Source organism: Sciurus vulgaris (genome assembly GCF_902686455.1).
Source record: "Sciurus vulgaris genome assembly, chromosome: 1".
Lineage (NCBI taxonomy): Eukaryota > Metazoa > Chordata > Mammalia > Rodentia > Sciuridae > Sciurus > Sciurus vulgaris.
In genome coordinates this window covers 175,714,116-175,730,364 of record NC_136461.1, presented here as the reverse complement: position 1 = coordinate 175,730,364, position 16,249 = coordinate 175,714,116, and the positions used below count along the sequence as shown (strand labels likewise).

The 16,249-nt window shown below is 39.9% G+C and overlaps 1 protein-coding gene across 4 annotated transcripts in view; it reads right to left on the bottom strand.

Moving 5' to 3' along the window:
* The window catches only part of GRHL2 (grainyhead like transcription factor 2), a 143,469-nt gene that overhangs the window by 30,942 nt on the left and 96,278 nt on the right, over positions 1–16,249 (bottom strand). For all 4 annotated transcript variants that reach the window (XM_079106956.1, XM_079106954.1, XM_079106955.1 and 1 more), the window contains exons 9-11: positions 12,422–12,580; positions 4,803–4,890; positions 4,221–4,360 (exon numbers count right to left, since the gene is read on the bottom strand). In XM_079106956.1, coding sequence (XP_078963082.1) covers positions 4,221–4,360; positions 4,803–4,890; positions 12,422–12,580 — 387 coding nt within the window. The remainder of the gene's footprint in view (positions 1–4,220; positions 4,361–4,802; positions 4,891–12,421; positions 12,581–16,249) is intronic.

The following is a 16,249-nucleotide window of genomic DNA, read 5'->3' as shown; positions in this document are numbered from 1 at the left end:
CAAAGGCTCCTGGAAGCTCCTTGGATGCTACCCAGCACAGGCCTAGTTGTATAACAAACCTCTTACCTTGTTTGACTCTCTAGAATGAGTCATTCTAGTTATGAGCTCAGATTTCTATGGGAACTTTTCCCTCTTAATGTTTTTGGGGATGTGGCTATTGTTGTAATGTATACTCTATTTCTTCTTAAACAGAAAACAATAAGGTAAGTTGTGTTTTTTTTCCACTCCAAGGCGCAGTGTGGCATCCAGAGCACCTGTCACTGTGATGGACCAGAAATGGGCAGTCCACTTAGATGCACAGGGAGTGGCCGACGTGAGTGAGGGAGCCTGGACCACACACCCAGATTATTTCACAGACGTTTCTGGTGGTGACTTGTGTTGTATCAGCTTCTGTAAATGTGGCATCATGCACCCACCTGCCTGGCTGGCTCCCTGTAAGGTTAACAGTCTTCAAGGCAGAGCTGGTTGCTGTTCCACCGTGGAAGAGCATTCTCCTAAGGATTTCCTGCCCTCCTGAGCAGCCCGTCCTTCACCCTCCCTGTCACTGTCCATTCACTCTTATTTCTTTTCCTCTCACATAACAACCTGCTGTTTCTTCCCTGTTGGCTATTGGGTCCATTGCACTCTCAATTTTTTTCTTTTTAATACTGGGAATTAAACTCAGAGGTGCTTAACCACTGAGCCACATCCCCAGCCCATATATATATATATATATATTTAGAGACTGGTTCTCGCTAAGTTGCTTAGGGCTTCACTAAGTTGCTGAGGCTGGCTTTGAACTCATGATCCTCCTGCCTTAGCCTCCTAAGCTGCTGCGATTTCAGGCATGTGCCACCGTATCTGGCACACTCACAAGTTTTTTGAGCATGTTTTTCAAACCTTAAAGTCCCTAAAAAAATATGTGGAGACCTTAGTATTATTGTGAATTCCTAGAACCCACTTGGAGATTCTAACTCTGAACTCAAATTGGAATCCTTACCAAAACTCCTGTGAGCTGGGGGAGATTGTGGACAAACCATGATTCAAGAGACCCTTCCTGGCTTGACCAGGGAAGAGCAGGGCAGCACCTGCACATTACGGGGTGGGGTGGCAAGGGAGTGCATGGTCCACTGTGTCACGCAGCCCTCCGCCAACAGATTCTTGGCACTGTGGCTAAAACTTCTCTTGTCCCTGCCCACCATCTTGCATGCAGAAGGATCCTCTCCTTTGTTCCCTGTTTCCATTAATGACCTCACCACCTGTGGAGAAGCTCAAAATAACACAGCAAGAAGACTCTCAATCTTGGACTTCCCAGCTTCCAGAAATGCAAGCCAATAAATTTATGTTTATTTAAAAACAAAAAAAAAGAGGGGGGGAGGGGGAGGAAAGGTGCTCCTTGGGTTCAGGTGCCTTGAGGAAGGCTGCCAAGTGCCATTATCCAAAGGATGATGCCTCCAAATGCCAGTGTCTCCCATCAAGCTCCCCTAATCACCTGTTAAAGGCCTTCCCAACATGAGCAGCTGAGGTCACGGGGCTTTAAAATGAGGTGTGAGACTAAAGACGTCCATGGTGCCCACAGAGTAGATTCATTCCCTCCTGTCAATCAGTTCTTAATAACCCTTTGAAGAATATTCCAGTCTGCATGTGAATCAATGAGATAATGGAGGAGTGGGAGACATATGGACTGGACATCACAAACCCCTATCCCTGGCCAGCATCTTGGGTAGACAGGAACTGCTGTGCCTTAGTAGGGGTGTCCTCCACACGCTTAGCACTCACTGCGAGAGCACAGAGCAGTTGACCCTGCTGGGCACAGAGCTGCAGGGAGAATGATTTTAGCAAGGGCCACACCTGTAGCAGTTACTGAGCTGCACAGGGCTGCCTATTTCCCTTCTCCCACGACAAACCCGTCTCTCTTCCAACTGTGGCTACCAGCTCTTGTTTTGCATGCCCAAGTGTGCCAACCCCAGACCCATCCTCACTTCTAAGCCAGAACACTGCAACTTTCCTCCTGTCTCTGGAAGATTCCCCAGGTATGGAGTTTTCCCCAGAAAAGGCACTTTAAAGCCCCAGCCGGCCACTGTCCCTTCCTCCAGCTAAGCAAGTTGATCCACTATGGGATGTTCACAGGCTGTTCTAGGGCACAGATGAACGTTCCTCTGCCACCAGGAGTGCAGGGCAGGCTCCCTCACTGACTCCTTCACTCTGAATCCAAAGTCACAGGGGAAGACTAAGGGCTCTGTGAGGGTGGCCTCCAGATAGTAGGACTTAAGGACACTGATGGCCCAAGGGGGTTGCTGATCAGGCTGCTTTGAAACCAACACACTATAAAGGCTTCGCTTTTCTTCTAAGTCAGTCTCCAGCTGGAGCCCAACTCACAACCCTGAGGGGCAAGTGAGGCCAGAGGACTGAGTCATGGGCAGCCAGCTTGGCTCGCCTTTGCTCTTAATCTCATCTGTATATTTCAGGGACGTCTTGCCAAAAGAGAAGGTCAGGTTGTCAGCATAGCCCCGGAACTGCAACCGGAATCAGGACAGCAAACAGTAAGATCAGTCTAACTCCGTGAGCCCCTCTTCTGGAAGGTGCAGAAACCCAGCTCCATAAAATCATGGAGCAAAGGCAATACAGACACAAATTACCACCACATACTTGGGAATTAAAAAGAGAAAAAATTAGATGCTGCAACTTCTATCTGGATAAATTATAAAGCTTTTCCTTTCCCCCTTGTGTCCTTGTTCTTATGAAGCAAGTAAGACAAGATGGAAACGCTAAATTAGTCTGTACAGGAAATGGCTCTAAGGAAAAGCCACAGGGGTTCTGTTACCACATGATGTCATGAAGGACAACAGGAACCACCACTACCACTACCCCTCTGGTTGTTTAGCTGCTCTGCACAGTGAAATAAATACTCTCCAGAAAGAGAGTGAAGTCAATAATGATTTTTCCTTCTAGACTAGGATCAATTCCAATGAGTGTCTGCACACTTAGGATGAGAGAAAAACTTGAGTGCCTTGCTGTGCCCTTGTTCCTCAAAACAGTCTTTCCTCAGGGACCTGGGGTTCAAACCAAGACCAATCAATGCAAAATTCCAAACCCAACCGGTCTGGTGAAAGACAATTCTGGCTAATCTTCAGAAAATATTTTTTTTTCTTTTCTCCCAACAATTTTAATTTATCACGTAAGAGAAATATAGTAAAAACAAAAGGGGGGGGGTAGAAATCAGCCTTCTTCCATAATCTGGTTTAAAAAAATGGTGCAATTTCTCTTCCAGTCCAGTTAGATGACTAGGATTTTGTTACAGACACAAATTGGTATCCTACTTTTTTCCCCCTCTTTTGGTACTAGGGATTGAGCCCCAAGGCACTTTAACACTAAGTCTTGTCTGCAGCCCTTTTTATTTTTTGAGACAGCATCCCACTAAGTTGCTTAGGACCTCACTAAGTTGATGAGGTTGGCCTCGAACTTGTGATCCTCCTGCCTCAGCTCTGAGCTGCTGGGAATATACTCATGTGCCACCATGCCCAGTCTACTTTTATTTCATTGATCATTATCATATTTTCCATGTTGTTACATAGTTTCCATAATTAAAATTTTAGTGGATGTACAATACTCCACCAACCTGAGCAAGTATAAAAACAGTCAATTATTAGACTTTCAGGATGGTTTAGTATTAGATCTTTCATCTCACTTGTAAACATACCTATAAGACTTTGGTTTTTAATTTTATATTTTGAAGGAGGACCTTGTCTACAACCTCATTTTTCTTTAAGTGAGAAATGATTTACCCTCTCAATGGGATCTGTTAATTTAACAAAGGAGAATTTATTGATAGGGCCTTACTTGATCAAAGAATCTTTCCCCTTGCTCAACTTTATGAAGCTATAGGTGCAGTTATACTTACTAGCATTAGGTGGCGCTCTGCCACATCTGGGTAATGCCCCATGACAAGCCAACAAAATAACTTTTCCTACAGGTTGTCGGTCTTCTTGCTTGCTTCCTCTTTCATTGCATTACCAACACTTCACTAGCATCAGCCTACCCTCCTTTTCCCATTATAAGGGAAGCCCTGACATTTTTCTTCATTAAAATTCACTTTTTGAAGACAATGGTGTTGACTTTTCCCCTAATGAATGGAAAGTAGGTTTTATTTTTGTGGGCAACGCTGCCCAAAGCATTTCTGTCTTAAGGCACTACCAGGCCCATGGACGGACAATAGGTGGGGGTCGGCAGGGAGGGCATACCTGTCCAGTCCTCTGCAGGTTTGCAAAGTGAACATCAGGTATGAAGAGGACGGGCTGTGAGTGCAGATCCGGCATGGTTTTGAAGTAGGTGATGTCACTCTTCTTCTGTAAAGGTATGGCGGCCAACTTCCCATCAGAGGCTGGATGCGATCACAAAACCCATAAACGACAGGGTTATGCATGACTGAGAACTCTCAACTACCAGCCCTGTCTTAGCGAAAGTTCATGGCTCTCTCCCACAAAGCTTTCCTAAAACCATAGATGTGAACACAATTTAAAAGCCTCCTCCAACTCCCCATCCCTCAACGAATAGAAAGGGTGAGCACTGGAGGTGGAGCTTGGGTCCTCGCACCCTGCTGGAGGATGCTACATTACAAAGGCCCTCTGACCTGGAGCAGCATGCTCATGTGATTCTATTTGCTTCTCATTGGGACAATCACCCCCCACTGCACTCTCAGGGGACAGCAGGCCATGCCTTCCATATTTATGCTTTTCTCTCTAACTTCTTTCCACCTGTTTCCCCGAGGGGCCCCACCCACCTGGAGCCCTTTCCTTAGCACAGTCTGTTTCAGAGACACTCACAGTTGTTGCATTGGGTTTGAGAGGCCTGGCCTTTCCCTTTCTTCCTGTTCTGCTTCCTCTCTTCATCTCGGATTTTTCTTTCTGCTCCCTGATAGGAAAAAACAAATACAGGCCATGTCAGACATGTTATCAAAACATGCAATAAATTGTCACATATACAAATCACAGTGATATGAGAAGGAGACCTGGCGGCTCCATGTTCATTCCTGTCGCAAGGTCAGCCTTCAATTCTGGAAGCTGAGTGCTTCCACGAGTCTGTGCGACGTGTCTGACCTATGGGGTGATTCCCTCTCTCCCAGATTTCCTCCTTTTATGGTATCTTGCCTATTTAAAGAACTTCAGTTTTGATTCAGTGTGGAAAAACCCTGATTCCTAACCCAGTGATGCCCAGTAAGTAATTTTAGTGATTATAATAAAATGTCATATGATGAAGCATTGACCCATTAAAACTCATTCCTAGGCATGGAGAAGTCTTTAAAATTAAATGTGACATCCCTATAAATTTTTTCCATTGCTTGTTATAAACTTTTTTAAAAAATCACTACAGGGGTAGAAATAAGAGAGGGAATTCCTACCTTACTCGGTAACCACACAAAGATATAGGATCACGACATGCACAAGTATAATTTCATTTCCTTATCAATATTCTCGTATGTTCTTAAATATAGTGCTCATTCAAACAAATAGAAAAGGTTATGTCTATTCTCTTCCTGACTGCTACTCTGCTCTTTGCAATCGATTTTTCTATTGTCTACTTTTGCCATGTTACCAAATCTCATCCTGTTTAACTAGTTGATCATCATCTTAATAAATCTTTCCTTTCATCCCCTGGAGCAACTTTGGTCATTGGCTATTTTCCTCTTCTCATCCCCCAACACAGATATTCTAGCAAGGTTTCTCTTTTGCTTTCTTTCCATTTTTGCAGAATTCTTCTGCACCATGTTTTCACAATGCCCTAGACAGATGACATTCACATGGACACCCCAGCCTGAAGGACTTCCTTGTTTGCAGATCCTGCCCCTTGCAGTAGCAGATTTAAGGAGTAGTGGAACTCAGTCTGTCCACCAAGCTCTACCTCTTTAGAAACTGCCCCCATATCATCACACATGAAAGAGATTTGACAAGATATAATTTTAATTTTCCACATGCCAAAAAAGAAATGGCAAAAGACAGTTGAGTGAAAATACTTGCAATAAAATACCACACAGAGTCAAACTCTAAATAGATAAATAATGATTCAGATGAAAAGAACAACTAATGTACTAATAGAAAAAGAGACAAGGATCATGAAACAGGAGGTTCATAGAAAAAGACACATGAATGGTTTTATTTAAAAGAGTGACATCAACTTTTTGGTTATCAAATTGGCTCTTTAAAAAAAAATGTGGTTTGCCAATTGTGGTCAAGGCAAGGCCAGTCATGGCACTATGGGGACTCGTGGTCAAGAAAGGCATCATGAAGGAGATGGATTTTGAGCCAGTTCTTAAAGATTAATAATAATAGCTAATGCATACAGGCTCTCGCCTGTGCCAGATGATTTCTAAGAGCTTTACATAGCATCAAACAGTTATAGTATGTTAGCCAGATAATTTAGATACACATTTTTATATCCAAAAACCACCAAAGGGAGCAACTGTTTTACTTACTACTAAGGGAAGTGATTATTTTCTAGTGCTTCCCTTTTAGTTTTGTCATTGACACAGATTATGCAAATTCCTAGCAAGAGAGAGATAAAATATTGAAATATCTGCTTCGCACAGTGTTTGTGTTTAAAAAAATGTAATATTTTCAGAAAATAAAGGGTTAAATGCACAGACAAAACCTTGCTCAAATGGATGTGAAATACTAGCAAAAGACCCTCCAAAATATTGAAGTTTATAAAGGAAAGTGTTTTTTTTTTAGGTCCATAAAAGCAATTTTTCCATGTGTTGGGAGTTCTGTACAATATAGTATTTAATATGAATAGAAGTATGACTTTTTATCATCTAAGTTACAGGTCGTCCAAGACACAGCCCAAGTTTGGCCCAGCATTTTTATTTCTAAATTAGTGTTTTATTTTATACTATTTCTGTGAGAAATAGGTCTGGAATTAATCTTTTTTCAAGATCTACATAAGTTCAATGTAGATTTTTAGGCATTCTTTGATGTACTAAACCCAAAGGATTGACACAAAACAGCAGGTCTCTAGCAAACACAACCTTGGTGCCACTTCCATATAAGGAATTTCCAGCCCAGAATGCCCAGATATCAGCATGACAAAACAATTCTAACAATATCCAAACACTCTTGGGAGAACCACAGTTCTCTTTTCTAAAATAAAGTTTTTGATTTGACAAAAATAAAGTTTTGACTTGACAATGCCCCAGGGAAGTTTTAATACACTCCATTAAGATGGAGTTTCCCTCATAAGGTCTCCCAAGAATCCCTTCCTTTCTAGGATTATTTGTTACCTGAAGCTTATAGGAAACATTACTTCTACTTTTTTTTTTTTTTTTTTTTTACTTCTACTTTTATTAAAATGCAAAAAGAAGGTCTAGTTCTTCCAGAAGAGTATAATTTGCTACAAAGATGAAAGTTAACACTTGAAAATAATTTCCTCATCTCAACATTATTTCACTATGGAGTGTTAAATTTGAAAAATGTATCTGAAGAGTTCTGACTATATTGTGGTCGCTTTTGCCAACACTCCAGAGGCAATGGCTATTTCTGTATTTTATTTAACACTTACATTGTTTCTCTTAAATTTATTTAAGAATGCAACTCCATTCTCAAGTTTTGTGCAGTATAGTTACTGTTTGCAGTAATACAAATTCTTGTTTTTCATGGAAGATAATGAAGAAACTAAATGTAGTATAAAATTAGTATATACAAGTATCTAAGTAGTTATATAGATAGTTCCTGAATTTCTAATGCATAAACATGCATTTCAATAGAAGTTTTGTAATTTAAAAAAAAAGTCCTTATTTTCCACCTGTGGGCTCACAGGTGCATTAATTAGATATCAAACTGGAGGATTATAAATAGTGCAGAATTCCATCTGTTAAAGACTCCAGACTGTGATTGGGAAACTTATAGTTTTAAAATAGAATAGTTCTCCACTCTTTTGCTTTAGAGGATAATTCAAATTAAGCTTTTGCATTTACACACCCATTTGAAAAGTGTAAAAATAAAATTTTTATTTCTCTTTTTAATCTCCCAGGAGTGATTTTTGCCTGTGTTTGAAATTAGAACTGTAAATATGATGAAAAATTATAACAAAAGCCTGTTTCCAGCTTATTAGAAAAACTGAGAGCAATTGTAGTCAATCCCCAGATGAGATTTCCTCATGTAAGTTTCTTGATCCCCCTTTTGACCTTCAATAACAGGATTTCTAATACCCACTAGAAACTCTTTCCTTCACTAGTTGCTTGGAGTAAATACCATTTACCCAACATTCTCCATTTTCTTCTACTCAGCACTATTCTTTATTTAATTGATATTTAAAATAGGAGGTATTGAAATGCCACCTATTTTCTGATTGGCAGAGTCCATGTTAACATGATTTCTTCTTGGGAGGTACTCATGTTTACAAACTTGCCCAAATGGGTACGTAGTCCTCCCAACCATTTCTTTTCTTGCTACAGATTACCCTGGCAGGTAGCATGACTTCAGTCATGCTAATATGCCAAAACTTTGGAAAAACCCACTCAATCCTCTTTCCCATCCTCTCTTTTAGAGGTAAACTTTGAATGAAAACTTATAAGATACTCTTAGTTTCCTAGTCCCTAGAATAAGAATTCTAGAGCACTGCTTAACAGTATAACATTCTCCATTCATTCTGCAAGGTCTTTTGGTCTTGACTTATTTTTTGGTACTTATCACATCAACACTATGAAATCAGATAACGATATGAGCATCCTTTTGGTCTTCTTTTTCCCACTCTCAATTCCAACTGCCAGAGTAAAGGTAAATGGGTTGTTAAATATTTCTATCCCATCCTTCCCTCTCTTTCTTCTTTTTTTTCCAGGGTAGGGGGTACTGGGAATTGAACCCAGGGCCTTATGCGTGATAAGCAAACTCCCTACTCCCAAGTTAAATCCCTGGCCCTCCTTCCTTTCTTCTTGCTCTTAACTTTACTCTTAGTCCCATGGAGTAAACCTCCATGAAGGGGATTCTACCATCTCCCTGAGAATATCTGGAATAAACTAAGGGAATTCAAATTATTTAAATGCTTTCCCATTTGTACATCTAAAAATTTTATGCTGTACCTTATTTGAAAATGTTTTCTTAATGCTTAATATGTTGAACTAAAGACATAAACTGATTTTTTTGTTTGTTTGTTTTAAAGCCTACCTTGGGCCTTTGTCGAGGTTTTGAATTAGTTATCATTTTGTTATTTTATGCATCAAGGTATTCATTAATTCAAGTAGGATGAGCTTGGAACCAGACCTGTATTTGTATCCAGCTCTCTTCTACTCTATGACTCTGGCCCACTGGTTTATGACTTCTGATCTACATTGTTGTGATTGGCCTGTGTCATGGAGGCTACCCAACTGTCCCTCAGAGCATGGTGCTGCCTGTGAATTGGGTAATTGATACTAACTGAAACCATCATGGTGTAAAAGGCTATTGAGTTTGGGGCTATGGTTGCATGTCCCTATACCGCTGTGCAGCTCAAGCTACTGTGTCCCCTTCTCTTGATCATCTCTACCTTCTGCTGTCACTGTTCTCAGCTCATGGAGTCCGCTTCTCCCTATATATACCCTTTCATTGCTAAACCCTGACTTTCAGGCATTTTAATGGCACTATAGACCTTTAACATGTGGGACTGCAGCTCTTGATTTCAGTGCAATGGCCAGTACTGACCTGGCTACTAGCTCATTTTCCTCTTTCTCTTTCCCCAGCATCTAATCTGAAGTAGTGTCCTTTGACTCACACTCAATACCTAAAAGCAGTTAGTCACCTTCTTTATTCTTCATATAGTCTCCTCCTCCTCCCCAATTTTTTGATAATTGTTCTATATCAACATTGTCAGCCCACACTGCCTCTTCCACCACGTAGAATTAGATCTATAGGGAAATATGTTCTTAATGCTCACCATCAGCACTTCCAGCAATGCTGCTGCGGTCACTGTCTACAGTTTATTCTCTACTAAGTTTTTCAAGAGGGAGCATTCACTGAATTTGGGGGGCGGGGGTTGTTGCTGCTTTTTTTTTTTTTTTTTTTTGGTTTCTTGTGCCTACAGTCATACTTGAAAGTTAATTTGGCTGGATATAAAATTCTTGGTTATGCTTTCTTTACCTGATTAAACATCATGGTCTTCTGACACGGCATTGCTGTTGAAGTAGGATGATCAATGTTTTCCCATTAGTGACAAATTATCTTACTTAGCTCTCCAAAGAATATTTTCGCTGTTTCTGAAAGCCAATAGCTCAACTACTTGGTATTAGTTATCCTGGTTCAATTTTGTTAACTATAAGGTAGACCACTTAAAGATGTATACTTTCCATTTCAAGTATTTGTTCTATATCATTGTTTTGTCTTTTGCTCAAAAGTTTCTAATATATATCCACATATTAGAAATGTATGGAGAGAGAGAGAGAGAGAGAGAGAGAGAGAGAGAGAGAGAGAGAGATCTTCTTTACTTCTTTTTTATATTTATTATTTTCTCTCATAGTTCTTTTTCTTTTTTTCCCAATTTTAAAAACTGTACTACTTTCCAACTTATGTTCTTTAAGACATTATCTGTCATATTTATTCATCCTTCTGTTGCCTTCAGTGCTGTCTTCTGAAATATTTTTTTCTTTTGTTTCTTTCCTGAATTCTAACACATATCTTTTCAAATCATCTTTTCTCCAAACATCTTGTGTGTGCATCTTTCAAATTGTGATTTATGTTATCTTCTTAACTTCTGTTGTTTTCTTAATGGCGTTTATCTCAACTGGTACACTGGCCTGTAGTGTTCACTGGTTTTTTGGCGATGTCTTTGCAACTGCATTCATTGTCCACAGGAAAGTCTGATCTTAATCTCATCCCCCCCCCTTTTTTTTTAGTGTTGTGGGGTACCGGGGCTTGAATTCAGGGGCACTCTACCACTGAGCCACATCCCCAGCCCTATTTAATATTTTGTTTAGAGACAGAGTCTCACTGAGTTGCTTAGCGCCTCGCTTTTGCTGAGGCTAGCTTTGACTTGATCTCTTTTTTGAAGATTTGACAGTTTAATATTAGCCATTTTTAAGTGAAATATATGGGCCAGCATACTTCTTCCAGCCTAACTGGTCTCATGCTCTCTCTTCTGGTGTATTCTAAGATCTGCCTTGTATTTTCTTGTATTTTCTAAGATCTGCCTACTCTGTCTCCCTTCACATCTTTATCTTCACTTTTATTTCAACTTTCCCTTTCCTTTTCACCCAAACTCAATTTAATTCTACTGTCAGCAGTTTTCCCCAGAACAAGGTTTTGTTCTAAAAAAAAAAAAACTTCAGTTTATCACTTTTCATAAAGAACAAAACACTTCAATGTTTAGTCCTTTGCACTCAACAGTAAACCGGAGTCCACAGAATCTGTTCCCTCCACCCCAGTCCCATGCACTCGCTCAGAATGCCCACTTCTGTACTTTCCAGAGAGTACCTTGGGAGTACTGGAGGGTTTCCTGCTCTGTGGCCATCAAGTTGTCCCGTGACTTTCCCCCTCAGATGCTGACATCACACCATCTTAACATTACTGATGCACAATGCCACTCATATTTGGATTTGTGAGGATCTCTTGTCACTTAACCAAGGGATTTTAAACTTGCTATTCTAACTGCTCTGCTATTTTTATGGTAAGATTCAGAGAGATTCAAAACACATGCTTACTGAGTGCATGTGTACTGAAGAACTCACTTTATGGGTATGGTTTTCATTCTAAAAAGACCCACAGAAGGCCCTTTTAACCCATAAAGTTACATTGATATGTTCTGAGATAGCATCTGCATGCAATAGAAACTATTGATCTATTATTTCAGTTATCTAATTGAATGAGATCATAGGACAGAGTATGTTTTAGGCCAAATGTTTGTCTCCTCTCCTGTCATATTCTGAAGCTCTGCCCGCAATGTGATGATGTCTGGAAATGGGGCCTTCGGTTTAGATGAGGTGGTAAGGATGGGGCTCTGATGATGCAATTAGTGTCCTTATAAAAGCAGACACACAAGCAGTCTTTCTTTCTCCATCATGTGACAACAAAGAAGGAAGATGACATCTGTAAGCAGGAGAGGACATTCACCAGGAACTGAACCGTTCAGCACCTCAATCCTGGACTTTCTCGCCTCCTGAACTGTGAGAAATACATTTCTGTTGTTCAAATCACTCAGTTTGTGGTTTTTTTGTTCTAGCAGCCTGAGTTGACCAAGAGGCTGCAATGTCAATCAATGATTAAATCAGCTGTATAACTAAACAAATTTTAAAAAACAGTTGACTAGTGACTTCCCGCCATCTCATGGGAACTAAGAATAAAAGATGACCACCACGCCCATGGTGATCGATGAAGTGGTCATTTTGACACTACTAGACAAGAGAAGAGGACAAGGGGGGACATGTCACTAAAAGCAATATCTAATAACAATGATACCTTTATGACAAACTGTCATCTTTACTCACTTTGTCGCAGAAGACCTTGATCTGGCAATAAGCTCTGTGAATGGGTTTATTGCTCCGATTATTATAACTGTATGTATCAATCTGAATCATCAAAGGAAGTCCTTTCACTCCTTTCTGGGAGGAGAAATCTGTACTCAGGCAATTCACAGTGATGAAAATCTGGGAAAAAGAAAGGAGAAAGTTTATAAGTCACCATACAAAGGATCTCTAAAACTAGGCATCAACCTTAAACTCGAGGGGAAAATAATGAACAAATGTATAAGGCAAACAAAAAATATTGTGACACTCACATAAAAACCCATTGAATGCATAAAACATATATATATATATATACTTATATAATTTAAAATCATAAAATTCTAAACACTTTTCCTTTCATATCTGATTGAAAGAGACCATTTAAATTAGTTTCCTGAAACATCAGCAAAGTCTTATTTTCTTAAACATGCATAAGTGAGTAAATACTGTCTTCTCAATATATTCAGGTTGTCACTTCTAATATATTGGTTTCTCTAATCTCTGACCTGTGGGATAAAAAATAAATAAATTTAGATATCATCTTCCTTTGTACATTCTTGCACTGGAACCTAGTTATCTGTGTTGTGTCTGTCTGTCTTACATGACTATGGAGCGTCAGATGCAAAATCATTTATTTTTGTTTTTGTACTGCTGGCACCTAGTACAGTACCTGGAGGAGAAAAGGCATTCAATGAGCAGTTGATGAATGAAGCAGAGTTGATCTGCAGAAAGTCCACTAGGTCGGGAGTCAAAGATTCCAAGTTTAAGCCCCAGATCTAGCATTAACCAGCCAAGAGACCCATGAAAGCCACTGTGTCTTCACCTTTCAATTTTCCCTTTGAACCATCATTGAGATCTCTCCCTGCAGGACAGAAGGTAAATACTAATACTCTACATGTTAGGTGGGAGAAAGTATAATGGTGTGAACAACCCCATCTTATAGGAATGGCATGTCAAGATATACAACAGAAATTATGTGAATCCATAAAAGGGGTAAGGTACTAAAGCTTACAGCAATGACTAATGAAAGAACTAAAAGTAGTTTTGTTATGAAATGTTGGAAGGAACAGAGAGAGAGAGAGAGAGAGATTCAAAGGCACTGAATTTACCTTCACTTTACATAGTGGGTAGCTGTCAATAGAAATCACTTAAGGTGATTTATCACCAAATTGAGCTATAAATAATAGCATTCACACTAAGTGGGAACTACATAGACAATTAAGAGGCAGTCTATGAGAAGAACCAGGCATACTAGGCTATTTTCTTTGTACTATTCTCATTTAATGACATGTTGTTGTTGTTGTTGTTATTATTATTATTATTATTATTATTATTGGTACCAGGGGTTGAAGTCAGGGGTGCTGAACCACTGAGCCACATCCCCAGCCCTTTTTGTTTTTTGTTTAGAAACAGGGTCTTGCCGAGTTGCTTAGGCTTCAGTAAGTTGCTGAGGCTGGCTTTGAACTCAAGATCCTCCTGCCTCAGCCTCCCAAGCCACTGGGATTACAGACTTGCCCCACCACACCCAGCTTACTTTTATTTTTAAAAAAAGTTTGAAGCACTCATTGCTTTCAAATTGTATAATTTTGTATTCTGAAAACCATCTCATCAGATGTATTATTTAATCTTTATTTTATTTGGTCCCCTTAGCTTTTTATTTACCTTCAAACCTAGTCAAAAAGTCTTGTGTGTCACAGAGAAACCAGAAAGAAGTGAAGAGTCACAGGCCTTTTGAATTTTTTATGTAACTTTGAGGCCTGATTTGATTCATTTCAAGTCCTCTGCTATGACCATTTGATAATTTTTGTCACCAGGCACCTAATTTTTAGTGCTGTATCTCCATAAACATCATTTTCCTTTGTTTTTGAGCTTATCACTTGGCAATGAGAAATGTATCAGTGAGAGCTGGTTCAGTAGTGACAAGTCCAGCTGACAGGTCTTAAAGACACACTAATTGCAATAGCCATGGCCATAGGCTCTCACATTTCCAGCCTCCATCTAAAAACAAATGAATAAAGATGACCTGACTGCGTGACCAAGGTTGGAGATCCAGAAGACTATGAAGTCATGAGGTTGTACTGCATGCGGGATTCTGGCTAAGTAAGTAAATTTGAACTGCTCTGGCCACAAAAACACAAAAGAAGGGTAACTATATGAACTGATAGATACATTAATTGCTTCACTTTTACTAACTATTTGTATCCCATAACATCGTGCTGCACTGGAGACTACATGCTAAGTGAAATAAGCCAATCCCCAAAAACCAAAGGTTGAATGCTCTCTCTGATATGTGGATGCCAACGCACAATAAGAGATGGGCAGAGAATAGTTCATTGGACTAAGCAAAAGGGAATGAAGGGAAGGGTCAAGGGATGGGAGTAGGAAAGTCAGTAGAACAAATTGGACATAACTTTCCTATGCTTATATATGAATATATAAACAGTGAAACTCCACATCATGTATAACCACAAGAATGGGATCCTAATTAGAATAAGTTATACTCCATGTATGCAGAATATGTCAAAATACACTCTATTGTCATGTATATCTAAAAAGGACAAATTTTAAAAAATTTTAAAATCTATGAATAAAAAAAGAACCAGGGGTGTGGCTCAGTAGTTCAGTGGTTAAGCGATTCTGAGTTCAATCCCTGGTACCAATAAATACATAAATTACAGCATGCTGCATACTTTATACACAATAAAAACTATGGATGATACGCTCATTTCATTCATTCACTTCTTTAATTCATTTGCTCACTCATTCGGTCTGTAAATATCCATGGAAGTCCATTTAGTCAGCTCTTTCATTCCTGTGACTAAAGGACGCAACCAGCACAATTGCGGAGGAGAAAAATTTTATTTAAGGGCTCATGGTTTCAGAGGTCTTAGTTCAAGGAAGGCTGGCTCCATTCCTTGGGGCTAGAGGTGAGGCAGACGTCATGGCAGAAGAGTGTGGCAGAGGAAACAGCTCACATGGTGATCAGGAAGCAGAGAGAAGCCTTCAATTGCCAGAATCAGATATATGTGCCCCAAAGCCACACCCCAATTCCATCTCCTCCAGCCACACCCTACCACTTCAGTTACCACTAAGTTAATCAGGGGATTAAATCACTGATTTGATTAAGACTCTTAACAATCCTATCATTTCTCCTCTGAACCTTATTGTACTGTCTCATACCTGAGTTTTTGGGGGACACTTTACATCTAAACCACAACACCCATTATTGGCCAAACAGCATTAGATGTCAGGAATAAAAAGGAAAGTCAACCCTGCCTCATACAGCTGAGAGTCTAATGAGAAGAGAGATAAGAAATCCAGTAATGATCAACACACAGTGGTCAAGACTGTCCTAATGAGACATATGTCCAGAGGTTCCAAAAATGTAGAGCAGAGCCCTGGTCCTGGGAGATACTAGTGAAATACAAACCACATAGATGCTGGGCTCTGAGCAGAGGTCTCGTAAATACTGAGGAATGGGAAAGAAAACGAGAGCAATCACAGAGGCCAATGTCAGGTGATGCAGGGGACTTGAGTGACAAGGACTCCTAAGAAAGAATGTGCCAGATCGGACGTTCCTATTGACACTCCAGCGTAAAAGCATTTTGCCCACGATGGTCACAAAGACAGAAAACACTACCTAGAGCTCCCAGAGACTCCTTAAAGGCAGAGAATTTTTATTTGATTCATTCATGCAACAAACATTTGAAAATGCCTTCCAAGTTCCAAAGATTGCCGGCACAGATGTGTTAGGCATGATTCCTGCAATCCTAGAAGTCAGAAATGAGATGTGAGACAGAAATGGGACAG